The sequence below is a fragment of the Rhineura floridana genome, chromosome 7 (assembly GCF_030035675.1).
Source record: "Rhineura floridana isolate rRhiFlo1 chromosome 7, rRhiFlo1.hap2, whole genome shotgun sequence".
In the NCBI taxonomy this organism is placed as follows: Eukaryota; Metazoa; Chordata; class Lepidosauria; order Squamata; family Rhineuridae; genus Rhineura; species Rhineura floridana.
The window spans coordinates 133,183,500-133,210,161 of NC_084486.1; the positions used below are offsets into that span (position 1 = coordinate 133,183,500).

A 26,662-nucleotide genomic window follows, 5' to 3' on the forward strand; every position below is an offset into this window, starting at 1 on the left:
CCAGACGGTCCGCACATATAACACCTGTTCTGGCGCGTTTGCACTGGCTACCTATTTGTTTCCGGGCCAGATTCAAAGTGCTAGTTTTGACTTATAAAGCCTTACACGGTGCGGGACCACAATACCTTGCGGAACGCCTCTCCCGCTATGAACCTACCCGCTCACTACGTTCAACATCTAAGGCCCTCCTCCGAGTCCCGTCCCATAGGGAAGCTCGGAGGGCTGTTACTAGATCCAGGGCCTTTTCAGTAGTGGCCCCCGAATTATGGAACAGTCTGTCCGATGAGGTGCACCTGGCACCTACTCTTCTATCTTTTCGGCGCCAGGTTAAAACCTTTTTATTATCCCAGGCATTTTAATTGATTAATGTTAAGTTAATTTTATATCAAGTTGTTAAATGCTTAAGCTGTCTGTTTTTAAGGATTTTATCTGATGTCTATTTTACTGTATTGTATTTTATTCCTTGCTGTGAACCGCCCAGAGAGCCATAGGCTAGGGGCGGTATAGAAATGGAATGAAATAAATAAATAAATAAATGGCATTTCTGATTTTGAAACCGTAGCAGTGGTTTGCTTGGTAGGAGGATGATTGATTAATAGTCCATCAGTAGGGCTCATCTTTAAAACCAAAAATAGTAATGTATTATAAAAGTATTAAAAGACAATAGTCAAGCTTTGTGACTCTGGTTGGCCAGTACAGTATAGTGGTTAATCAAATAAACTGTGACCCAGGAAGTCCCCAACTTAAATTTCACTTTATCCATCACGGAAATATGCTCACATCCATAACATGGTGGTAAAAATACTAGCCCAGATTGCCAGGCCAGTTTTAAGGTTACTGAGATTTTGGGAAACACGTGAATGCAAATCTATATAATTACCCACAGATTTAACAATTTCTGTGTAGTTTCTGCGTTTGAGATTTTTGTCTTTATAGTACTTGGCATGCAAATTTGTCATTTGTCTTGGCCTTGACAGTCCTTGACAACGTATTTAAGTACGCCTGACTTGCATAATTCTTGAACTTATGTTCAGTTTGATAGCTAGAGACAAAGCATACAGCCTTGCCTAGAGTTTTTACATGATAGTTCCTATTTTTTTTCTTAGAGTCTATTTATCGTCGAGGTGCACGACGATGGCGAAAACTCTATTGTGCAAATGGTCATACTTTCCAAGCCAAGCGATTCAATAGGGTAAGTTTATTTTTACCAAGACTGTTTTTTCATCTGTAGTTATGCTCTCCTAAGTATTGCCTTTTAAAAATGGACTTTGTCCTTCTGAGATAACAAGTAACTGGTGCCTTTTTAATGTAAGTACTGTTAATGAGAAAATAAGTCTAAAAAGATCAAGTGTCCTTTGTTAGCTTCCAGTCCAATCAGAGTTTATTTATTTTTTCATATAATAAGACTTTATCTGTAGGACCTCTTATTTCTGATAACCTTTTGGTTTCCAACTAAATGTACCACTTTTATGCAGAGTCCAAGTATTGGATATAAACCTCAACTTCTAGAGAGAATTGGGCACACACATTTTTAACTACTGTGTACCCTACAGATGAGCCTAATGATGGTGGAAAATGGAGGCTCCTAGCAACTAAAATGCATTTATATAGTGCTTTGAAATGTACAAAGTACTTCTCATATACTAGCCGCCACGTTGAGATAAACATATTTTAGCTCTATGACCCAGGATATGAACTATCTTTTTGCCCATGTTTGTAGTCCCTTTGCCTCACCATTTCACAGCATGAGCAGTCAGTCCAGGAAGCTTCTACACAACCATATTTTCCCAATCTGAACCAGGAAACTGTGGTTGCCATAACAAATCGGGATATTAAACCAACCTTATAACAAGCACTCTAGGATGAAACTGTTTATCTTGTCCGGTTCAATCTGGGTTATGGGACTGAATGACCCCTGGTCACCCTGATGGATGACCTTTATCAACAGAAAGATAGGGGAGCACAACCCTGTTTGTGAGTTCTCAGTAGTTTTTGATACCATTGACCATGGTATCCTTTTGAACAGACTTGGTGACATGGCTATTGGAGGCACTGTTCTACAGTGGTTCCAATCCTGTCTCCAGGGTCAGTTTCAGAGGATAGTATTGGATGATTATCTCTTGGACTCCTGGCAGTTGTTCTGTGGAATGATGCAGGGTACCATATTATCACCAATACTATATAACATCAACAGTGCCTTGAAAAAGTAATCAGACTCCTGACCAATGCTCTCATATTATTGAATTACAAATGGTACATTGTAATTTCGTTCTCTATGATATCTTATTTTGAAATACTGATACTCAAAATCAATTATTGTAAGGTGACATTGGTTTTATGGTGGGAAATGTTTGTAAGAAACATAAAAAACTGAAACATGTTGCTTGCATAAGTATTCAACCTGTAAACTTTAATATTTGGTAGAGCCACCTTTCGCTGCAATAACAGCTTTAAGTCTTTTAGGGTTGGTATGTACAGCTTTGCACAGTGTCGGAGGGATTTTGGCCCATTCTTCTTGGCAGATTCGCTCCAGCTCTTTCAGGTTGGTTGGATATCACTTGTGGACCACAATTTTCAAAGAGCGCCACAGATTCTCAGTGGGATTTCCCTGTATTTTGCTCCATCCATTCTTCCTTCGATTTTAACAAGATGCCTAGTCCCTGCTGATGAGAAGCATCTCCACAGCATGATGCTGCCACCACCATACTTCACTGTAGGGGTCGTGTGTCTTGAGGCATGAGCAGTGTTAGGTTTGCGCCACATAGAGCGCTTTGAGTTTTGGCCAAAAGCTCTATGTTAGTTTCATCTGACCACAAGACCTTTTCCCACATCACAGCTGGGGCACTCTCATGCTTTCTGGCAAACTCCAGACATGCTTTCAGATGGTACTTTTTGAGTAATGGCTTCTTTCTTGCCACCCTCCCTTGCAGGCCATTGTTATGCAGAGCTCTTGATATGGTTGACTGGTGCACCATTACTCCACTCCCAGTCACTGAACTCTGTAACTTCTTCAAAGTGCTTGTTGGCCTCGCTGTGGCTTCTCTTATTATTTATTTATTTATTACATTTATATACCACCCCACAGCCGAAACTCTCTGGGCCGTTTACAGCAATTAAAAACATTAACAAATATACAAATTTTAAAACACAAAAAAACAATTTAAAAACACAATTTAAAAAATTTAAAAACAACTTAAAAACACATGCTAAAATGCCTGGGAGAAGAGGAAAGTCTTGACCTGGCACCGAAAAGATAACAGTTACAAGTCTTCTTGAACAAGAGTGCTGAGTTTTGAGGGATGGCCTTTTCTTGGCAGTGCCTGGGTAGTGTGATGTAGCTTCCACTTCCTGATTATTGATCCAACTGTGCTCATTGGGATTTCCAAACACTTGCATATTATTTTGTACCCTTTCCCTAATCTATGCATTTGTATTACATTATCTCTCACTTCTGTAGAATGCTCTTTGGTCTTCATTTTCCTTCAGATCCACAGCCTGACCAATGATTCTTGAACAGTGGGGTTTTTATCTTGACAATGAGACAGCAACTTTAATGCTTCACAGGTGGAGGCCAATGGTAAGGTAATTGTGTTCTCGATAGGGCAATTTCTTTCATCTGTGTAAACTCGGAGCTTCCACAGCACAGAGCTGAATACTTATGCAAGGTTTTTTATGTTCTTACAAACATTTCCCAGTATAAAACCAAGGTTGCCTTACAATAATTGATTTTGATTTTCAGTGTTTCAAAATAAAATATCATACAAAATGAAATGACAACGTACCATTTGTAATTCAGTAATATGAGTGCATTGGTCCGGGGTCTGATCACTTTTGCAAGGCACTGTATGTGAAGCTGTTGGGAGTTGTCATTAAGAGATCTGGGGCAAGATGTCATCAGTACACTGATGATACCCAGCTCTTTTTCTCTGTAACATCTGAACTGGGATGTTGTGCAGATCTTGGCACATTGCCCGAACTTGTTGGTGAATGAAAGCCAACAAACTGAGTTTGAATCTTTGCAAGATGGAGGCATTGCGGGTGAGCATTTCCCAATTCTGAATAATTGTCTGCTTTGGATGGGGTCGTACTTTCTGTGAAGGAGCAGGCATGTAGTCTGATGGTACTTCTGGATCCATCTCTGTCACTAGACACCCGGGTGACCTCAGTGGCTGGGAATGAGTTTTAACAGCTTCAGATGGTAAGACAGCTATGGCCATTTCTGGACCAGGACAGCCTGACCACAACCTAACTACCAATTTGGCCTACTGCAATGCGCTCTATGTGTGGCTGCCCCTGAGGTTGGCCTGGAAACTGCAGCTAATGCAAAGTGCAGTGACTTGACTGCTCACTTGGGGGAGAATATCCCTATTGTATTGTGCTGCTGCTGAAAGGATTGCACTAGTCGCCAATCCTGACCAGGCTAAATTCAAGGTGTACAAAGCCCTGTACAGCTTAAGACCAGGATACCTCGATTGTTACACCCCTAATATGCTCAGCCAGTCATTGTGTTCTGCAGGCAGCACCCACTGTTTGGAACTCTTTTTCATTACATGTTAGACAGGGGTCATCTCTATTAACTTTTCAGCACCTGTTGAAGACCTTTTCAACATTTAGTGGAAATGTTTATCCCAGGTTGTTGCTGTATTGGATTTGAAATAGCTTGTTGTATGAAATATCTTATGTACATTAAATTGCTTCGAGATACTTCATAGCAAGCACTTCATAAGTGGAATAGAATAAACAATAAATATCATGATTTCTGTCTTATTTCAAAGCTGATAACCATAGTTTCTTATGCAAAAAGCTCATTCAGATCTCTGCTTATTAAGCTATGACCTTTTGAACTGGGAAGTTTATCTTGCAATATTTACAACAGTCTTATAATTTTGCTTAGTATTTTCTCATATTGCAGATGGGGAAGTTGTGGCTGAGTGTGGCTAAGGCCATTTTCTGAATTTGTGGCAATGAAACATTGAAATCAGCTTCTAGCTCATTCTCTTAACTACACCAGCATAGAAAAGCCAAGCAGATCACTTAGCTGCAGGTGACTGTCAGATGGCAACTGCCTTGCTTTCTAATTGAAGCTAGGAGTAGTCTTTTTAATTAAGCAACTGAAGGTAGCTTCTGCTTTCCTTCTCATAGGAGGAAAATGGGGGGAAATGTTTCTACTCTATCCACTTTTTTGTAGTTTGGATAGAAGAGCTTTTATGTTCAAGGAAACTTAAAAGACTGTATTTTAAATATGAACATAATAGGGAGGCTTGTAATTACACATTGGGAATGCCAGAAATAACATTGAAAAGACCACTTGCAAGCTATAGGCTTTTTAGCATTACTTCAGTATATGAGAAGTTACTAGGGGAGCAGAGTATTAAGTATAAACAATGGTTTGTGAAGAACAAATGGGCTGCATAGTAGACTATTGGTACCTTGAATATACTTTTTCTGTGTGGTGTTTTATGAGTAGATGAACTACTACATGGGTCACAGCTTGAGAACTACTATCTAGATACTGTCAGTTCATGGTAATTTGTCTGTTTATTTTTCAGAGAGCCCATTGTGCCATCTGTACTGACAGGATTTGGGGACTGGGGCGCCAGGGATATAAATGCATCAATTGCAAACTCCTTGTTCACAAAAAATGTCACAAACTTGTTACCATAGAATGTGGTCGACACACACTACCACCAGTAAGTGATATTGATAGCGATAACTCTCTGAAATGTGTGTACATGGACAAATATATATAATAGTATAACTAAGACTGGAGACTCAGCTTTAACTTATTTCATTAAGATTTTGATGTCTATTTTTGTTACCTCCTGAAAAAAAATAATGGAGTGTGTGCTGTTCTGTGAAAGTGAATTCACTCATACTCTGGTTGCTGATTGATGCCAGTTCTGCACACTTCTGCACACCTTTGCTAACTAACTAAAGATCATTTGTAGTGGTTGAATGGAAGATAAAAAATGTGAAGGCCTTAGATTTTACAGCAGTCCTTCTGATTTCTGATCAAATATGTATGTAGTCTGATCTGTGCATTAATTACTTTAAAGAAAGTCCTGCACCTTTAAGTGGGATTTACTCCCAGTCTAATGGGCATAGGGTTGCAACCTTAGACTTACAATGCAATCCAAACCCAAGATCTGCCAGGATGAGCAGAGTTTAGGATAGGTAGATCTTGGGCTGTCCTGTGAGCCAAGGATGCACTGGCGTAAGTCCCTCAACCCAGGACTATGCTGGTTCAGTTGGTGGAACTTACAGCAGGGTAAGTCCCAGAAATGGGCATTTAGGGGTGTGGCAAGCATGGGATGGGGCAATGAGACACTTACACCTATTCCAACCCTGTTCAGCTCAGTCATGGGACTTAGGGGCCAGTCCTAAAAACTCAGGCCCCCACTCACCAGCTGGCTCAGCCAGCAGTACCCCCATCTCAGAGGCTCCTGAACGGAGTTTGTAATAGGGGTAAGTTGCACTGGCCTATGTTACACCAGCTTTCTATAGTTAGGATTGCTCTGTTAGACTGCCAATTCTGCAAGATGAGTCAGTAACATTACCTCTTGTAGAAAACGGAAAAGTTGTAATCTTATAGTTTGACTTTTTGTAGGAGACTATGGATCACTCATCAGTGCATCCTGATAACATGGAACCAGGTAAGAGAAGTACTTTCTATATTTATATTGAAAGCACCAAATGTTAAAGCCCAAAATTCTTAATATCTGTTTATCATTTGCATAAGAATTTCTTGGTTGTATCCAATGCTGCACAAGTGGCATTCTATTAATGCAGTGGGACTTCCCTTTTCCCTGGAGCAGATTTTGAGGGTGTACGGGAGAATGCAATGGCAGTGTTGGATAACACCCTCTATTTTTACATCCTTTGTGAGCAAGAACTTAAAATGTATGTTCTTGACTAGCTGCTTTAAGTTAAACACAGTGAAATAATTATATACAACCATCTTAAACGTGTTTTATTAGCTGTAAGGAATGGGCATAGACACGTTTTCCTATTTAATTTGATGTAAATTACTGTATAGTTCCCTGTGAAACGCACAAAGATAACTTCATAATATGGCAAGGTCAGGCATAACCCAATAAAATTAATTTGTTTATAGGAAAACCTAGCCGACATGGCCAATTTGGAGTCTTAGGTGCATGAAAGCAAAGAAGAAGTCCAAGCACCTGCAGAAAGAAACTGCATTTACCTGTAGATTTGATTTTTACATTTTTACTTCTAGTGATTCCTTATCATCCTTCAAGTCATGAAAGTTTGGACCATGTTGGCGAAGAAAAGGAGGTATTCTAATTCTTTCTATCTTGGATTTCTACCGAGTTATTAGTGCATTCCTGGATTTCTAAGAAGCTTGCCTGTAACTTCAACAACAGATAGCTTAATCGCTGTTAATAGAACTATTGGTAGTGGGAAAGCTCTCAAAGATTTAACAGTATTGTCCTGGGAAGGGTTACTTAAATGTCTCCATCTGTCTTATAGGCAACAAGTGTTAGAGAAAGTGGTAAAATATCTTCTAGTCTGGGTCTCCAAGATTTTGATCTACTTCGAGTTATAGGGAGAGGAAGTTATGCAAAAGTACTTCTGGTTCGGTTAAAGAAGACAGAGCGCATTTATGCAATGAAAGTTGTGAAAAAAGAACTAGTCAATGATGATGAGGTGAGCAGTATTTATGTTAATACAGAATTTAAAGAATTGTTCAGTTATGTGAATGGTGGTTCTGTTTTGCCCCCTGACTTGTACACTATAATTCTATTTGGCTCAACTCATTTGAAATGTGGTGTTGGAGAAGAGCTTTGTGCATACCATGGACTGCGAAAAAGACAAATAATTAGGTGTTAGAACAAATTAAACCAGAACTAATTTCTGGTTCTAATTTCTGAGGTTATCATATTTGGACACATAATGAGAAGACATGATTCACTAGAAAAGACAAATGCTGGGAAAAACAGAAGGGAGTAGAAAAAAAGGAAAGCCAAACAAGAGATGGATTGATTCCATAAAGGAAGCCGCAGAATTGAACTTACAAGATTTGAACAAGGTGGTTCACGACAGATGCTATTGGAGGTCGCTGATTCATAGGGTCGCCATAAGTCGTAATCGACTTGAAGGCACATAAGAACAAGTGGCCACACATGACCTATAAAGTTGTTTTCCACTGAATCTCTTACTGCCTCCAAGGGGTTGAAGGAACCTTCAAGCAGCATGCAATGTAGTGATGGGTGGGACATTGGTAGCTCTTCCATGTGTGTATGGAAATGCCTTCTGTAAATATTGGCCTATCAATTTTTTTTTAATAGAAGCCAGAAAAAGTTTATAAAACAACTACCAGATCTTTAAATCTTTGTTTTTATCTTACCATAATCTCCATGCAGTTTAGGAGATTTGGAAGATATATCTGATACCAGATAACTGTCTCCTGTGATTTGTGATCAGCTTTTGTTATATTCAGAGCTGCACTTCTGAGACTGATTCTTATCAAGTTAATTAATTTTTCCATTAGCTTGCTTGCTTATTAATTGATTGATTGATTTATATCCTGCACTTCCTCCCAGGAGGAGCCCAGGGCAGCAAATGTTGGGAGGTTAACTGAACTTGTTTCAGGAAGTGCCCTCCCAGTTTATACATAATGACAAATACCTTGGGTCTCTCTGTACCGTGACACTTCTTGGACTCAGGTTGCATTTTCATGCATAACTATTTTGGCATACCTCAAATAATTGTTTCTGCTTAAAGACAAGTGTTAATATAAATCCATTTAAAGGAAGTTACCTTCATCATCAACTTAAAGACTATTGGAAGTTTCAGCTTGTTTTGAAATTGTATTGGTGTGTAATGTCGGAAACATAACATTGCATGAGCCTTCAATTACATCCTGTGAATTGCTGGATTTGGGAGGAGAGTGCCTGACTGCCCAGTTTCTAGTTTTAGAAATGGATGTGGTGTTCTCTTTTTCATGGGATTATTGTTCAGAGTCTTGAGGTTATTATTTGTCTACAAGAACCAGAATGGAAATCATTTTGTGTTTATCTCCTGCTTGATGGAGTCAATTTTTTAGTTTAGCCTTGATAGAATACTTTTAATTGTATGCATGGAGACTTTCCTGTTGCAGGTTAATTGACATTTACCAAAAGTATTAAACAGCAACTGTTCTGACTGTTTTTTTTAATAGGATATTGATTGGGTTCAGACAGAAAAACATGTCTTTGAGCAGGCTTCAAATCATCCTTTTCTTGTTGGTCTTCACTCTTGTTTCCAGACAGAAAGCAGGTAATTGTCCAGTAAAGATTTGTGCAGGTTTTTTCTCTTGATCCTGTGTAGTAGTTAAGGTGTTGGACTACGACCTGGGAGACCAGGGTTCAAATCCCCACACAGCCATGAAGCTCACTAGGTGACCTTGGGCAAGTCACTGCCTCTCAGCCTCAGAGGAAGGCAATAGTAAACCCCCTCTGAATACTGCTTACCATAAAAACCCTATTCATAGGGTTGCCATAAGTCGGGAACGACTTGAAGGCGGTCCATTTCCATTTTAATTTTTTTCCAACAGTAAGATATAATTAGCAATATACTGCACTAACATTTATGCAGCTTCATCAAGAAAGACTTGAATGACAGGTTCCTTATGGCATCAGAGAAGGTAGCCACAATGAAATCTTTTACCTAGTTGCACAAATGATTTCCAAAACAGAAAGAGTTGTTGAACAAGGAAGCCGTCCATAGAACTAAGGATGTTGTAATGCAAAAGCAGTGTACAGCAAAGCTGCTTTCTAATTAGGATGAGGGGAACTATAGTAAATGAAGGTAGAAGGATGGGAACAGGTGTTTGCAGAGAGATCAGAGATTGCGTTAAAGTTTGAACACGATAGAGATGAAAAGGAGGAAACTTATAATGTGCTGAAAATTGAGCGTTCAGCAGTAAAATTGATTACTACAATAAGGAAAGAAATGGCTTAAGTATGGAAAAATATTTAGAGTCACGAAGTGAATATAATGTATTAGTGGATCAAATGTCCTTTTGAGAACAAAACTGCATATATGAGGCGCACATAGTGCCTGATATTTAAAGAACCTGGTAGCTGGTGCAAGGTTGAAAAATAGAAGAGAAAAGAAGGAAGGTGATAAACTCATTTTGAATAATTTTTCACAGTGGCCTAGATGCCACTTTGTCTTCAACTTCAATATACATGCCTGCTTATTTGCAGTGGTACAGTACTAAAGAACATGTCCTCAGGCAACCCTTTTTGTGGAAGGGTAGAACATGTAGTACAAGGATCATAAAAACATGAGTCCTGAAGTGTTCAGAATAGTCATACCCATACCCACCCCCATATCAGTAAAGGAATAAGATGGAAACCAGGAAGTAGAGTGTGATCCTGTTGAAAAGACCTGCAAAGGGAGAATGAATAGGAACCAGTAGTTGATATTAGGGATGGAGGAGGGGAAAAACATGAATTGTTGAAATTATGCAGGTAACAAGAAGGTGAACGATGATCACAAAAGTATATAGGATCATTAAGCCAATAAAAAAAATTCTTTTGTGTTTCAGACTATTTTTTGTTATAGAGTATGTAAATGGAGGGGATCTCATGTTTCATATGCAGCGCCAAAGGAAATTGCCAGAAGAGCATGCAAGGTATGTGTTCTTACAATGACTTCTGCACATTGTTATGGGTTCAGACAGAGAACAAAGACATCTGATTACAATGAGCATCTTTTGTTTCCAGATGTTAATTATTGTTTTGGTTGGTCTAATTATTGAAATGAGTCAGTGTGGTGTAATGGTTAAGGCAGTGATTTTCAAACGGTGCGCGATGGCACACTGGTGGCACCACAAGAGGTGACTAGGTGTGCTGCAAATATTATGAAAGTATATTTTAAAAATGAGAAGAAATCCATTTGTATAGAGATTTATTACATCCATGATCAATTAATATATTAATATATTAATTGTATAGAGATTTATTACATCCATGATCAATTAATATATTAATATATTATTATATTAATATATATATATATATTAATATATATATATTAATATATTATTATATATATTAATATATATTAATATATATATATATATTAATATATATATTAATATTAATATATTTATATATATTTATATATATATATATATTAATTGATCATGTAATGATCATGTAATCATGTAAAGATGTAATAAATCTCTATACGAATGGATTTCTTCTCATTTTTAAAATATACTTTCATAATATTTGCAGCATACCTAGTCACCTCTTGTGGTGCCACCAGTGTGCCATCGCGCACCGTTTGAAAATCACTGCCTTAACCATAATTTTGTACCCGAAGCGCGCCAGAAAATGTTTTACAGTGCGCCGCGAACCAAAAAAGTTTGAGAACCGCTGGGTTAAGGTGTTGGACTATGACCTGGAAGACCAGGGTTTGAATCCCCACATAGCCATGAAGCTCACCTTGGGCCAGTCACTGCCTCTTAGTCTCATGAAAACCCTATTCACAGGGTCGCCATAAGTTGGAATTGACTTGAAGCCAGTACATTTACATTTTTAATTATTGAAATGAAACAGTTACATTTTTGGTGGCTTTTTCTTCTGTTTCAGAGATGCTTCAAAATGAATTTAATTTCATTTTAGAATAGTAGTTTTTCTTGCTCTGAACTTCACCATAAAGGCAGAATTGGCACCACTGCTACTTTCTGTGATAGCCTTCTGTGCTTATTCCTTGTCAGCATAGGAAGGAATGTGAGAAGGAAGAAAAATCTCTGTTCTTTACTTGAATACACATTGATTTTTCTAGATTCACTTTCTCAGTCTTCCTGGGAGTTGTCCTTGAATTTCTCAAGTGCCACTGTTTGATCTCTATTCGTAAATTTAATTTACGTAAGCCTTTAAAGCAGATGAGAGTGATTTTTAGCTTTTTTTTTTTTTTTTTTGCCATTCAAAGCCCCCCCTCCCCAAAAGGCTAGTAATGTTGCTATGTAATTTTGCTTGGAATTATTATTCAACTGAAATGTTGAAGGTTATTGTTGCTACCCATGATTATCCTTACCATATTCCAACTTTCTCAGACCTAGAACTTGAATGTCTAAGTGGAGTGAATTGGCAATAAGAGTACAGTGTGCAAACTTTGAAAGTATGACACGATGAAGGGTAGAAATAGCTCCTGCACAGAGGAGTTAGGGACCTGATCCAACATTTTGTCTGGCTAATAAGCTTAGAAGGGAAGCACAGTTTCATAATGTTTTATGTACCATGCTGGTGTTATTGGATCCAGCCATGGAGGCTTGTAAATAAGGGGTTTTAATTTCATTTTAGGTTTTACTCGGCAGAGATCAGTTTAGCATTAAACTACCTTCATGAAAGAGGAATAATTTATAGGGACTTGAAACTTGATAATGTGTTGCTGGATTCTGAGGGACATATCAAACTGACTGACTATGGGATGTGCAAGGTAAGAGGTAAAATTTCCAAACATCTTGAAGTCTTGATTTTCCTAACTGGATGCATTATTCTAAAATGTGTGGTAGCTTTTGATCATGTTGGCTTAATTAAAATATATACAGTGATGGAATCAAATTATCGTGTAACTGGAGAGAATAGGAATATCAATTGGCTGCAGGTGTCTTGGTCAAGTGTATTGTTTTCTCAAGCTGTTTACAAGCAAACACAAATCTATACTACTAGGTTGGGCTGTCCATGCTCTTCTCCTGTGAGCCCACAAGCTTCAATCCAGTGGAGGCAGGTGGGGAAGCAATTTTTGCTGATTTCCCCTATCCCCTACTGGCTCCAGTACAACTTCTCACACTGTTCTGGGGTGAACCCTCAATCCCCCAGTGCAGATTTGTAGGGGGCTTCAGGGAATTTGGCAAAATATGCCTTCTCCCCCTTCTACCACACTACTGGAGGGAGGCCTCCATAGATTTTCTGATAATTCACTGTTCATAAAACTTGAAATGATTTTCGCATTGACTTTAGCTAGTAGCCCTGAATTTCTTTGGTTTTTAGGAAGAGTGGTACTTTTATCTTATTCTTGCAACTAGAGCCATACAAAATATTTTGTCCTTCTTTTGAGTCATCTGGGACTTGGAAGCAGGTTTAGGGTAAGTGCTTTTTGCAAAGTACTTGGTGGGGGGAGTGTGGGTTAGTGAAGTAGTTAAGTTTTCCAAGTCATGGAAAATTGCTCAACAGGCTTCCATCTGCACTTCATGTGTGATTCTGTATGCCTCAACCCATTCTGAAAATGAAGGAAAATTAAGGGAATGTTATCGGAGTAAATCAACAAAGGCTTTACTAAGGGTGTTAGGTTTCTTCCAGACAAGCTTAAAGTCTCCTTTCTCTCTCCCCAACCCTCCATCCTGATGACATGACTCTAGAGGAAAAGATGTTTCTCCTTATTCTGCCATCCCAAATTTCTTGAGCCTAGAAATGAAACACTCCTCTCCCATCCAGTGGTTAAAATAAAAAGATGATATCCTCCGTATCTGATGTGAACATTGCTGAAAATCACTGAAAATCTTCATCCCTAAATATTCTTTCAGTGGATATTATATGGCATATGCAGGAATATTTCACTTCAGTGTGTATTAGATTATATTGTACCAGTTAATATCTTTGTTTAAAGATCTAAGGTGCATCTAGGCCATTAGCTTGTCACAGTCTATTTCATTTTTTGTTGTAACCTGCAGATTTCCCATCCATAAGCATTTTCTCAGTTTGTGCTCAGATTTTGATTTCCCCCCTGAAAATACTGGTTTTTTTGCAGTTATACCTTTATATGCCCCCAAAAATATGATGCAGTGTCTTGCAGAAAGATGGCCAGGGAGGTGAGATAATAGACAACTACCAGAAATTGGATCAGTACTAGATTTCAATTCAGATTGATCACGCAAAAGTTTATATCTGTTTAATAAGGTACACATTTTCACACAAGATAACCAGGAAGTGACATGTGAAGTGCAAACACTCATCATTTGAATACAGTGTGGATTGTACAATGTATAAAAAACAGCTAATATGTTTGTACCCTAAAACTTGTTCTTACCTGTTAGTTCAGGTGTTGTACAATTAAAACAACTGACTTGCTATTATGATGGAAAGTGAACTAAATCTTTGGATAGTGTATGATTTGTATTCCTCTTTGTTACTGTTTTAAAAGGAAGGATTAAGGCCTGGAGACACAACCAGCACTTTTTGTGGCACTCCTAACTACATTGCTCCTGAGATCTTGCGCGGAGAAGATTATGGTAAATATTACTCCTATAAATACCAAACTGTATAGGACATGTTCATTATTATTGTTATTGTTATTAAAATTTCTATCCCGCCTTTCCTCCCAGAAGGCGCTCACAGTGGCAAACAAGGGACAAAACACTTAAAGCTTATTAAGACATCATAAACATCTTTTAAAAAAATCTTTAAAAACATTTTAGAAAGCAGTGGTAAAACAGATGCAGACTTGGTAAGGTCTCTACTTAAAAGGCTTGTTGAAAGAGGAAGGCCTTCAATAAGCACTGAAAAGATAACAGACGGCACCTGTCTAATATTTAAGGAGAGGAAATTCCAAAGAGTAGGTGCCACAATAAAGATCCGCTTCCTATGTTTTGTGGAATGGACCTCCTGAGAAGTTGATGTCTGCAGGAAGCCCTCACCTACAGAGCGCGGTGATCGACTGGATATTTAATGAGTAAGACAATGTTTCAGGTATTTTCTTGTCCCAAGCTGTGTAGGGCTTTGTATAATAAAACCAGCACCTTGAACTTGGCCCAGCAGCTAATGGGCAAACAGTGCAATTCTTTCCGCAGTGAGGTAGCACGTTGGTGATATTCTGCCCCAGTGAGGAGCCACACAACCACAGTTTGCACCAGCTGCAGCAATCTAGACCAATCTCAAGGGCAGCCCCACATGACATGAGTAGTTAACACACAAAACAATTTGGGCTTCAACTGTATATTCCTTCATGTTATTTTCCATGTTCAGAAAACAGGAATTCACTGCGGAAAACCATAGTTTAAAATGTGAATTCTCATTCCTTTGACTTAAAGTAAGCAGTGCATTTTGTAAATAAAGACATTTAGTGCCACCACTTACTTTACGGGAGCAGCATGGTAGCTTAAAGACCAATCCAAAGACAGCGGGTTGTAAACGCAACAATTTGAAGGGTACAGGAGACACTGGGAGAGAGAAAGGGATGCACGGCAAAGTTCACGGTATATTAATGGAGGAATCCAATCGGGACAAAAGAGACTTCTGGTGTCTATATACCAACGCGCGGAGCTTGGGAAACAAGCAAGGGGAGCTTGAAGTCTTAGTGCATCAAGGCAAATATGACTTCATAGGGATAACAGAAACTTGGTGGGATGACTCCCATGATTGGAATATAGCCATTCAAGGATATAAACTCTACAGAAAGAACAGAAGCAACAGAAAAGGAGGGGGAGTAGCGTTATACGTCAAAGACAAATACACCTCTATGGAAATCCAAGAGAGCGAACAAAGGGGTCCGGTAGAGACCATTTGGGTAAAAATAAATGGAGAAACAAATAAAACCGACATGGTAGTACAGACCCCCTGGCCAAGAAGAGGTGGTAGACGAGGCCTTTCTCAAACAAATCTCTGAAATCTCAAGGAGGCAAGAAGTAGTAGTGATGGGGGACTTCAACTACCCGGATATCTGCTGGGAGACAAACTCTGCGAAGCACAAAGCCTCCAACAAATTCCTGATGGGCCTTGCTGATAATTTCCTCTTTCAAAAAGTAAAAGAAGGAACAAGGGGATTGGCAATCCTGGACCTGATCTTAACTAACACGGGCGAATTGGTCACGGGAATTAAAGCGGTCGGTACCTTGGGGGAAAGTGACCACGTAATGCTGGAATTCGGGATTCTGGGGAAAGCCAAAGAAGAATATAGTCAAACATGGACCTTGGATTTCAGGAAAGCCGATTTTAGCAAGCTCAGGGAAATGATGGGTAGTATCCCGTGGCTAGATAGACTAAAGAAAAAAGGAGCCCAAGAAGTGTGGGAGTTCATGAAGAACGTATTACAAAAAGCGCAATCGCAAACAGTTCCAAAGAGGAAGAAAAATGGAAGACATCGGAAAAAGCCAATGTGGCTACACGGAAGACTGGTGGAGGAGGTAAAAGTAAAAAAGAGCGTGTATAAAGAATGGAAGGAAGGACGCATCACCAAGGAAGAGTACCGACGAGCGGCTCGGGCTTGCAGGAATAGCGTAAGGAAAGCTAAAACCCAGAATGAGCTGAGGCTGGCGAGGGAAGCGAGGAACAACAAAAAGGGGTTTTTCAGATATGTTCGAAGCAAGAAAAAGACCAAGGAAACGGTGGGACTGCTGCTCAGTGAAGATGGCAAAATGTTGACAGATAACGAGGAAAAAGCAGAACTGCTCAACACCTATTTTGCCTCCGTTTTCTCCCAAAAAGGGAACAGTGCAACCTTGCATCGGTAGCAATCTCAGGAAGGGGTCGGGACTGCAGTTCGAGATTGATAAGGAGATAGTCAGGAAATACCTAGTTAACCTAAATGAGTTCAAATCTCCAGGGCCTGATGAACTGCATCCCAGAGTATTGAAGAAACTTGCGGATGTACTCTCGGAACCTCTTGCCATCATCTTTGAGAAATCATGGAGAACGGGAGAGGTGCCGGAGGATTGGAGATGGGCAAACGTCGTCCCGCTCTTTAAAAAGGGTAAAAAAGAAGATCCAGGGAATTACAGGCCAGTCAGTCTGACTTCAATACCAGGAAAGATATTAGAACAGATAATAAAAGAGTCCATTGGCAACTATCTAGATGACAATGCTGTGATTAGAAGGAGCCAGCATGGGTTTGTCAAGAAAAAATCCTGTCAAACTAATCTCATCTCTTTTTTTGATCGGGTCACTAGCTTAGTAGATGGTGGAAATGCTGTAGATGTCATCTATCTAGATTTCTGCAAGGCGTTTGACAAAGTCCCCCACGACCTTTTGATTAGCAAACTAGTCAAATGCGGACTACATGGAAATACTGTCAGGTGCATTCACAACTGGTTGGAAAACCATACTCAAAGAGTGGTCGTCGGTGGCTCTGCTTTGGACTGGAAGGAGGTCTCGAGTGGAGTGCCACAGGGTTCTGTCCTGGGGCCGATACTCTTCAACATTTTTATCAATGACTTAGATGATGGGGTGGAGGGAAGCCTTATGAAGTTTGCGGATGATACGAAACTGGGAGGGATAGCTAACACAATGGAAGACAGGAATAAAATCCAAAGGGACCTGGATAGACTAGAAAATTGGGCTGAAATTAATAAAATGACATTCAGTAAACACAAATGCAGGATTCTGCATTTAGGCCACAAAAACAAAATGCACGGGTGCAGGATGGGAAATACCCGGCTTAGCAGTAGTGCGTGTGAGAAGGACCTTGGAATTGTAGTGGATCGCAAGTTGAACATGACCCAGCAGTGTGATGCTGCGGCAAAAAAGGCAAACACGGTTTTGGGCTGCATAAACAGAGCTATAGTTTCCAAGTTGAGGGAAGTAATAGTCCCACTATATTCTGCATTGGTCAGGCCTCATCTGGAATACTGCGTTCAGTTCTGGGCGCCTCATTTTAAGAAAGATATAGACAAGTTAGAGCGGGTTCAGAAGAGGGCGACAAGGATGATAGCCGGTATGGAGAACAAGTCTTATGAGGAAAGGTTGAAGGAACTTGGCATGTTCAGTCTGGTGAAGAGAAGGCTGAGGGGTGACGTGATTGCACTCTTTAAGTACCTGAAGGGCTGTCACATAGAGGAGGGTACAGATTTGTTCTCTGCTGCCCCAGAGGGTAGGACTAGGTCTAATGGTTTTAAGTTGCAGGAGCATAGATTCAGATTGGACATTAGAAGGAACTTCTTGACAGTAAGGGCAGTTCGGCAGTGGAACCGACTGCCTAGGGAGGCGGTGGGATCCCCTTCGCTGGATGTCTTCAAGCAGAGGCTGGACAGCTATCTGCGGGAGATGCACTAGCTGTGGATTTCCTGCTGTGAGCAGGGGGTTGGACTGGATGGCCTACAAGGCCCCTTCCAACTCTATGATTCTATGATTTGCATTAGAGGGGATGCTGGCATTGAACATAAGCGTGTCAGGTCCCAATCTCAAATTTTACAGAGCAGCATAAGAAACAGCCACTCACATGAAACACGATTAATATGAAGCCACGGAGGTGAAGGGTAGCTGTGGTGGCTGAAGCGAAGAAGTTGCAAGAAAAACTGGTTTGTCTGCATTTATGTAGAAAAGAGAAGGTGTTAATGGCTGCTCAAACCTGAAGTGGTTCTTTTTATTTATCATGTTTATTTTACAATTTGTGAGGAGTGAATTTCTTAGTGTGACAGGATCTATGCTTTGTAACTCCCTCCCTATTGATATTAGGCAGGTGCCCTTGCTTTTAGTCTCCTGCTGAAACTTATTTCACTAAGCCTGCGAGGACATATAATTTAGTTAGCTATACTTGGTTTGTTGTACTGATTTTATCTGTTTTCTTGATAAATTTAGGTATACTTGTTTTTAGCAGTTTATTTTAACTGTTTTATTGGTGTCTTTATTATGTACACCATTTGGTCTTCTGATTACGTGGTCTGTACATTTTTCTAAATAAACTAATATTTTAATTCAATACAAATAAGCAACAAATTTCATCAACAGTAATATACATGTTCCAAAATATCATTATATGAATAAACATGTCTTCAGATATATAAATATAACCTAATGTATTTCTATTCTGTACAGACTCCAAATTCCAAACAGTTCACTGAAAAATAACCAAATAATAAACAAGCATAATAAAAATCCTTCTGTTCAGGTGACAATATTGCTGTACCACAGAAAAGGCTTTAATTTCAATCTTGTGTCTGACCTTCCAAAAATCAATAAAAGGCTGTCATGCTTGCTCAAACATAGATTTTACTTAGCTGCCATTCCTTAATCTGACACTTTAAGTTAATGTAGGTAATTGTGCTGTTTGCCACACTGTCATAATCTAATCTCTAATTATTAACTTTTTCTCACTTTTCCATTATTGTTACCAATTTGGCTGCTGTGACAAAATTAGCCATAAAGTAGTTCTATGGTCTTATGAGCTATTTCCAAATTAACCTAGTAAATGCTGCGGCATTTTCTGCAGCCCACATTGTGCTAAAGTAGCTGCTATAATTAAAGCCAGAATACAGTGTACTAATGACTGATGAACTAGCATGACCCTCCCTGTTTTGACACTAATGGTTTATACTTGTATGTGTTTCAAAACATTCGTTGTGTGTGTCTCTTCAAGAAAATGGTTACGCCCCAGAGAACTCACTGTTGTGGTTCAACTTCCTGCAAACTTTTACCACAGTTTTCCCCTGGCGCTGAGATCCTATTATATTCTAAATGATTATGCAACTGAAACCTGAAATTGAATCCAAATGTAAAATTTGGCAGTGACCAGTTCTATTTAATCAGTTTGATATAGACCTTCACACCACTGGGGGGTGCAGGGAACCCTGCTATTCAATGTGTGTGGGAATGTATTCAACTCTTTACTTAACTAAACTAAAGCTTCTTTAGGAGAACTACAGAGTATGCCAAAGTGGATGGGAGTGCTGAATTCCTCCACCCTCTAGGCACACATGAACCGACTCGCCATGTAAGATGTATGCCTAGTTCTCAAAATGGCAGATGAGGGGGAAAATTTGTTCCCCGCAATATTAATATAGACTGCAGGAGAGGCTCACATGATGCTCCTTCATACAAAATAAATCCTTGCACATAGATAACTATCCAGAGAGAAAGAGTGGTTAGCTTATATGTTAAGCTTCTGTATGCAGGGGATCCATTGTATGAAGGAAAAACAGGCTTATCACCTCATCTGTTGTTTTGAGTGAATGAGGCCATTGTGATAATGAGGATGTGATTGAAAGCCTGGCATTTCTTATCCATCTAGATTTCCTTCTAAATCTGTAGTCTATATAATCAAGCACTGCTCATATTCCTGATGTATGTTTTATATTCCACCACATCTTTTCAAGTTTTGTCAAATATACATGCTGATTATACTAAACCCTTTTAAACTGGTTTACTGTCTTGCTTTAAATCATAGGATTTAGCGTGGACTGGTGGGCTTTAGGTGTCCTGATGTTTGAAATGATGGCAGGCAGATCACCGTTTGATATTGTTGGAAGCTCTGATAATCCTGATCAAAATACAGAAGACTATCTTTTCCAAGGTGAGTAATTTTAAAAGACCACATTTTTGTCTTGTTCAGTCAGCTGATCCTATGATTAATAGATGGTGCGTTTCAATGGGGAGTTAATAGGATAGCAATTAAGTGAAACGTACAGTGAAGTAAAGCTTATTTTCTGACAAATGCCAGATTCCCAAGTTGATCTTTGTTTTCTGAACAGATGCCGTGCATTGGGTTGATTTATATTTGCCTTTAGATGCCTGAAAGTCTCCATGAGTCTAAATCTTCATTTGTATAATTTTTTTATATATAAAAACATTAAAGTACGCAATCAAGTTGCTATAACAAAGAGGGAAACCTACATGTCTTTTTACATACTCTATACATCTAAAGCATGAAAGGAAATGCAAATAACATCACATACCCAAAAGAAGAATGCTATTTGGTACAGAAAGAAGCCCCTAGTTTCGTTCAACCTTTTAGACAGATTGGAGTGATCCTGCCATTATACCTTAGTCTCCAGACTTTAGAATTCTAAAACAGAAAATTGATGAAATTAAATGCCCTTAATTATTTCTTCTAGTTATTCTAGAGAAGCAAATCCGTATCCCACGATCCCTTTCTGTAAAAGCAGCAAGTGTTCTAAAAAGCTTTCTTAACAAGGTAAGAGCTCGTGCCATATTTATTTATTAGATTTATATACCACCCCATAGCCAAAGCTCTCTGGGCGGTTTACAACAATTAAAAACATTAAAAACAAATGTACAAATTTAAACACACACACACATATATAGCACCTTGCAAAATTAATCAGATCCCTGACCAGTGTTCTCATATTACTGAATTACAAATGGATCATTGTAATTTCGTTTTGTATGATATTTTATTTTGAAGCACTGAAACTCAAAAGCAATTATTGTAGGGTGACATTGGTTTTATGTTGGGAAATGTTTGTAAGAAACAAAAAATTGTATATGTATAACATTTTAGGTCTCATAACAATAGCCTGTGCAAAATGGCTATATCTGCCACAATCATAATCTCCTCAGAATGTTTGTTGGCCTGAATGGGGCTTATTCCCAAGTAAAGCATGGGGGAATTAAGCTGGTGACAGCTACTGCAGCCACTTTTCTTATCAGTGCAATGCTGTTCACTACCAGCTATCCCTCCTGCTGCCCACCCCTTCCCCCTGGTAAGTTCTGGGGTGGGCACAGCCAGGGCATATTGCCCAGCCTCCCCAAATCCTATATTTGCCCTTCTTCTGCTCATTCATCTTGCTTATACTCTGCAACTGATGCCAGCTTGCTACGTTCCTGGACTTGATTCCCCCAAAGGCCTATCCTGGCATGCCTCCTTTTAGCTCTGATCCTTTAAAAAAAACACAACTAAGACTTCTGAATGTTTGGCTATAACCTAATCCTGCATACTCTGGGTGCTGATATTCAGGGCACAACTAGATGAAACAGTGGGAGATCTGTGATCAGATCTATGATCAGATCTCTCACTGTTTAAAAGATGGGGTGAATCTGACTGGGGAAGGGAGGGGTTCGTCCCTTTTCCAAAGCTGCTGTTTGACTCATGGGGCAAAACATAGAGGTACCTCAATTCAGGAGGAAATATTGGATTGCTTCTTCTCATCACAACTAGTTTTGGCCCTCAGGACAAATGGCTTGAGATGGTGTTGATCTGTGATTGGATCTTCTGAGATATTATTCATTCATTTATTTTTATTTCATTTGGCACCAGTTTACTTGAAGGATTGCCTTGCTCCATACATGCCCACTCGACTGCTTCGATCTGTACAACTTCCACTTGTCTTATTTTACAGGTTTAAAATTAAGAAAAAGACCAGAATACGTATGTGGCAAGAAATGTAATAAATGAAATAAAAACACTTAATATTTGAATTGAGATTTATTTAATTTCAGTCTATGCATGTTTATTTGGAAGTAGGTCTGACTGAATTCAGTGGGATTTGCTTGCAAGTAGGTACATATAGGTAGCTTCAATCTTTTAATTAGATACTTAGACCCAAACTAGATATGACATTTCTTCTCTGGCTTGGCCTTGTATGGCTGGAAGGGAGAGGGGCTTTATTGTTATCCCTGCCAAGTCCCATTTGGAATTCCCCCCTGCCCTGCCTGCTGTTTCAGTAGAAAAGAAAAAATACCATTGGTACTAAACCTTCTATAACTGATCATTACTGCTGTTTTAAATATAAGGAGCTTGCCACTTCGCTTGTTGCTAACCACTGAAATGAACACCATTAAGGGTTCTATGAAGATCCTCATTCTGCAGGGATTGTAATTTTTCACGATTGTTGTAGCAGGAAAATTACCTTAGTCAAGAATGACGTCCAAAACCACCATGGAATAATCTATGTAAATCAGGTTTAACTTCCCTATAGTCTTGCAATTGAGACTTGGTTTTCACCAATAAATATATGAATAGGCGAGTTTTAAACTCTTGACAGAAAAAAAGGCAAAGTATCATCTTGTTCCATGATCTGAAGGCACATGATGTAGCAACCTTGCTGAAACTAAGCAGGTCTGGGTCTGGTCAGTACCTAGACAGAAGCTGCATCAGAGTGCTGTGTGCTATCAGCAAAGTAAAAGACAGGCACCTGTTCTTATAGCAGTTGAGTAGAACCATACTGATCTGAAATAGAGGTACACTTAGCACACATTAATATTTGGCTCAATTGTTGTTGTTTCTTGTTATGTGCCTTCAAGTCGATTACGACTTATGGCGACTATGAATCAGCAACCTCCAATAGCATCTGTCATAAACTACCCTGTTCAGATCTTGTAAGTTCAGGTCTGTGGCTTCCTTTATGGAATCAGTCCATCTCTTGTTTTGCCTTCCTCTTTTTCTACTCCCTGGTTTTCCCAGCATTATTGTCTTTTCTAGTGAATCATGTCTTCTCATTATGTGTCCAAAGTATAACAACCTCAGTTTCATCATTTTAGCTTCTAGTGATGGTTCTGGTTTAAACACCCAATTATTTGTCTTTTTCGCAGTCCATGGTATGTGCAAAGCTCTCCTCCAACACCACATTACAAATGAGTTTATTTTCTCTTATCCACTCTTCACTGTCCAACATTTGCAGGAAGGGATTCTGAGGAACTAAGACAAATAGTGGTAACGAGAGAGGAAGTTCTAAGCTTAATGGACAATATAAAAACTGACAAATCACTGGGCCCGGATGGCATCCACCCGAGAGTTCTCAAAGAACTCAAAGGTGAAATTGCTGATCTGCTAACTAAAATATGTAACTTGTCCCTCGGGTCCTCCTCCGTGCCTGAGGACTGGAAAGTGGCAAATGTAACGCCAATCTTCAAAAAGGGATCCAGAGGGGATCCCGGAAATTACAGGCCAGTTAGCTTAACTTCTGTCCCTGGAAAACTGGTAGAAAGTATGATTAAAGCTAGATTAACTAAGCACATAGAAGAACAAGCCTTGCTGAAGCAGAGCCAGCATGGCTTCTGCAAGGGAAAGTCCTGTCTCAGTAACCTATTAGAATTCTTTGAGAGTGTCAACAAGCATATAGATAGAGGTGATCCAGTGGACATAGTGTACTTAGACTTTCAAAAAGCGTTTGACAAGGTACCTCACCAAAGGCTTCTGAGGAAGCTTAGCAGCCATGGAATAAGAGGAGAGGTCCTCTTGTGGATAAGGAATTGGTTAAGAAGCAGAAAGCAGAGAGTAGGAATAAACGGACAGTTCTCCCAATGGAGGGCTGTAGAAAGTGGAGTCCCTCAAGGATCGGTATTGGGACCTGTACTTTTCAACTTGTTCATTAATGACCTAGAATTAGGAGTGAGCAGTGAGGTGGCCAAGTTTGCTGACGACACTAAATTGTTCAGGGTTGTTAAAACAAAAAGGGATTGCGAAGAGCTCCAAAAAGACCTCTCCAAACTGAGTGAATGGGCGGAAAAATGGCAAATGCAATTCAATATAAACAAGTGTAAAATTATGCATATTGGAGCAAAAAATCTGAATTTCACATATACGCTCATGGGGTCTGAACTGGCGGTGACCAACCAGGAGAGAGACCTCGGGGTTGTAGTGGACAGCACGATGAAAATGTCGACCCAGTGTGCGGCAGCTGTGAAAAAGGCAAATTCCATGCTAGCAATAATTAGGAAAGGTATTGAAAATAAAACAGCCGATATCATAATGCGGCCGCATTTGGAATACTGTGTACAGTTCTGGTTGCCTCATCTCAAAAAGGATATTCTAGAGTTGGAAAAGGTTCAGAAGAGGGCAACCAGAATGATCAAGGGGATGGAGCGACTCCCTTACGAGGAAAGGTTGCAGCATTTGGGGCTTTTTAGTTTAGAGAAAAGGCGGGTCAGAGGAGACATGATAGAAGTGTATAAAATTATGCATGGCATGGAGAAAGTGGATAGAGAAAAGTTCTTCTCCCTCTCTCATAATACTAGAACTCGTGGACATTCAAAGAAGCTGAATGTTGGAAGATTCAGGACAGACAAAAGGAAGTACTTCTTTACTCAGCGCATAGTTAAACTATGGAATTTGCTCCCACAAGATGCAGTAATGGCCACCAGCTTGGATGGCTTTAAAAGGAGATTAGACAAATTCATGGAGGACAGGGCTATCAATGGCTACTAGCCATGATGGCTGTGCTCTGCCACCCTAGTCAGAGGCAGCATGCTTCTGAAAACCAGTTGCCGGAAGCCTCAGGAGGGAAGAGTGTTCTTGCACTCGGGTCCTGCTTGCGGGCTTCCCCCAGGCCCCTGGTTGGCCACTGTGAGAACAGGATGCTGGACTAGATGGGCCACTGGCCTGATCCAGCAGGCTCTTCTTATGTTCTTATGTTCTTATGTTCAACTTTCACACCCATATATAGAGATTGGGAATACCATGGTCTGAATGATCCTGACTTTAGTGTTCAGTGATACATCTTTGCATTTGAGGACCTTTTCTAGTTCTCTCATAGCTACCCTCCTCAGTCCTAGCCGCCTTCTGATTTCCTGACTATTGTCCCCGTTTTGGTTAATGACTGTGCCATGGTATTGATAAACTTTGACAAGTTCACTGTCCTCGTTGTCAACTTTAAAGTTACATAAATCTTCTGTTGTCATTACTTTAGTCTTCTTGATGTTCAGCTGTAATCCAGTTTTGTGCTTTCCTCTTCAACTTTCATCAGCATTTGTTTCAAATTATTACTGGTTTCTGCTAAGAGTATGGTATCGTCTGCATATCTTAAATTATTGATATTTCTCCCTCCAATTTTCACATCTCCTTCACCTTGGTCCAATCCCGCTTTCCATATGGTAAATTCTACATATAGATTAAACAAAATAGGGTGATAAAATACACTCCCGTCTCATACCCTTTCCAATTGGGAACCATTCGGTTTCTCCATATTCTGTTCCTACAGTAGCCTCTTGTCCAGAGTATAGGTTGCGCATCAGGACAATCAGATGCCGTGGCACCCCCATTTCTTTTAAAACATTCCATAGTTTTTCATGATCTACACAATCAAAGGCTTTGCTGTAATCTATAAATTACAGGGTGATTTTCTTCTGAAATTCCTTGCTCCGTTCCATTATCCAACGTATGCTTGCGATATCATCTCTGATGCCTCTTCTCTTTCTAAATCCAGCTTGGACTTCTGGCATTTCTTGCTCCATATATGGTAAGAGCCGTTGTTGTAGAATCTTGAGCATTACTTTACTTGCGTGGGATATTAAAGCAATAGTTTGATAATTACTGAATTCCCTGGATCCCCTTTCTTTGGAATTGGGATGTATATTGAACGCTTCCAGTCTGTGGGCCATTGTTTAGTTTTCCATATTTGTTGACAAATTTTTGTCAATATTTGGACAGATTCAAGTCTCAGTAGCTTGTAGCAACTCTATTGGTATGCCATCTATTCCTGGTGATTTGTTTCTTCCAAGAATTTTAAGAGCAGCTTTCACCTCACATTCTACAATTTCTGGTTCTTCATCTTACGGTTCCTCCATGAATGAATCTGTCATCCTGGCATCTCTTTTTATAGAGTTCTTCAATGTATTCCATCTTCCTTTTACTTCATCTCGGTCAGTCAGTGTGTTCCCCTGTTGATTATTCAACATCCCTGCTCTTGGTTTATCTTTCCCTTTAATTTCTCTAATCTTTTGGAATAGGGCTCTTGTTCTACCCTTTTTGTTGTCCTCTTCTATTTCTATACAATCACCATTGTAATAGTTCTTTGTCCCTATGTACTAGTCTCTGTATTGTTGCATTGAGGGTTCTAACCATGTTTCTATCTCCTTTTGCTTTTGCTTTCCTTCTTTCTTTAACCATTTTAAGAGTTTCTTCAATCATCCATTGAGGTCTTTCTTTTTAACTAGAGGTATTGTCTTTTTGTACTCTTCCCTGATAATGTCTCTGACATTAGTCCATAGTTCTTCTGGTTCTCCGTCAGCTAAGTTTAAAGCCTCAAATCTGTTTCTTA

General features: G+C 39.5%; 1 protein-coding gene across 1 annotated transcript in view; it reads left to right on the forward strand.

Moving 5' to 3' along the window:
- PRKCI (protein kinase C iota) overlaps positions 1 to 26,662 on the forward strand; it is a 64,599-nt gene that overhangs the window by 31,161 nt on the left and 6,776 nt on the right. The window contains exons 5-15 of the mRNA XM_061637300.1: positions 1,107 to 1,192; positions 5,550 to 5,690; positions 6,608 to 6,653; positions 7,238 to 7,296; positions 7,492 to 7,668; positions 9,182 to 9,279; positions 10,556 to 10,642; positions 12,321 to 12,456; positions 14,161 to 14,248; positions 20,113 to 20,238; positions 20,780 to 20,859. Coding sequence (XP_061493284.1) covers positions 1,107 to 1,192; positions 5,550 to 5,690; positions 6,608 to 6,653; positions 7,238 to 7,296; positions 7,492 to 7,668; positions 9,182 to 9,279; positions 10,556 to 10,642; positions 12,321 to 12,456; positions 14,161 to 14,248; positions 20,113 to 20,238; positions 20,780 to 20,859 — 1,124 coding nt within the window. The remainder of the gene's footprint in view (positions 1 to 1,106; positions 1,193 to 5,549; positions 5,691 to 6,607; positions 6,654 to 7,237; positions 7,297 to 7,491; positions 7,669 to 9,181; positions 9,280 to 10,555; positions 10,643 to 12,320; positions 12,457 to 14,160; positions 14,249 to 20,112; positions 20,239 to 20,779; positions 20,860 to 26,662) is intronic.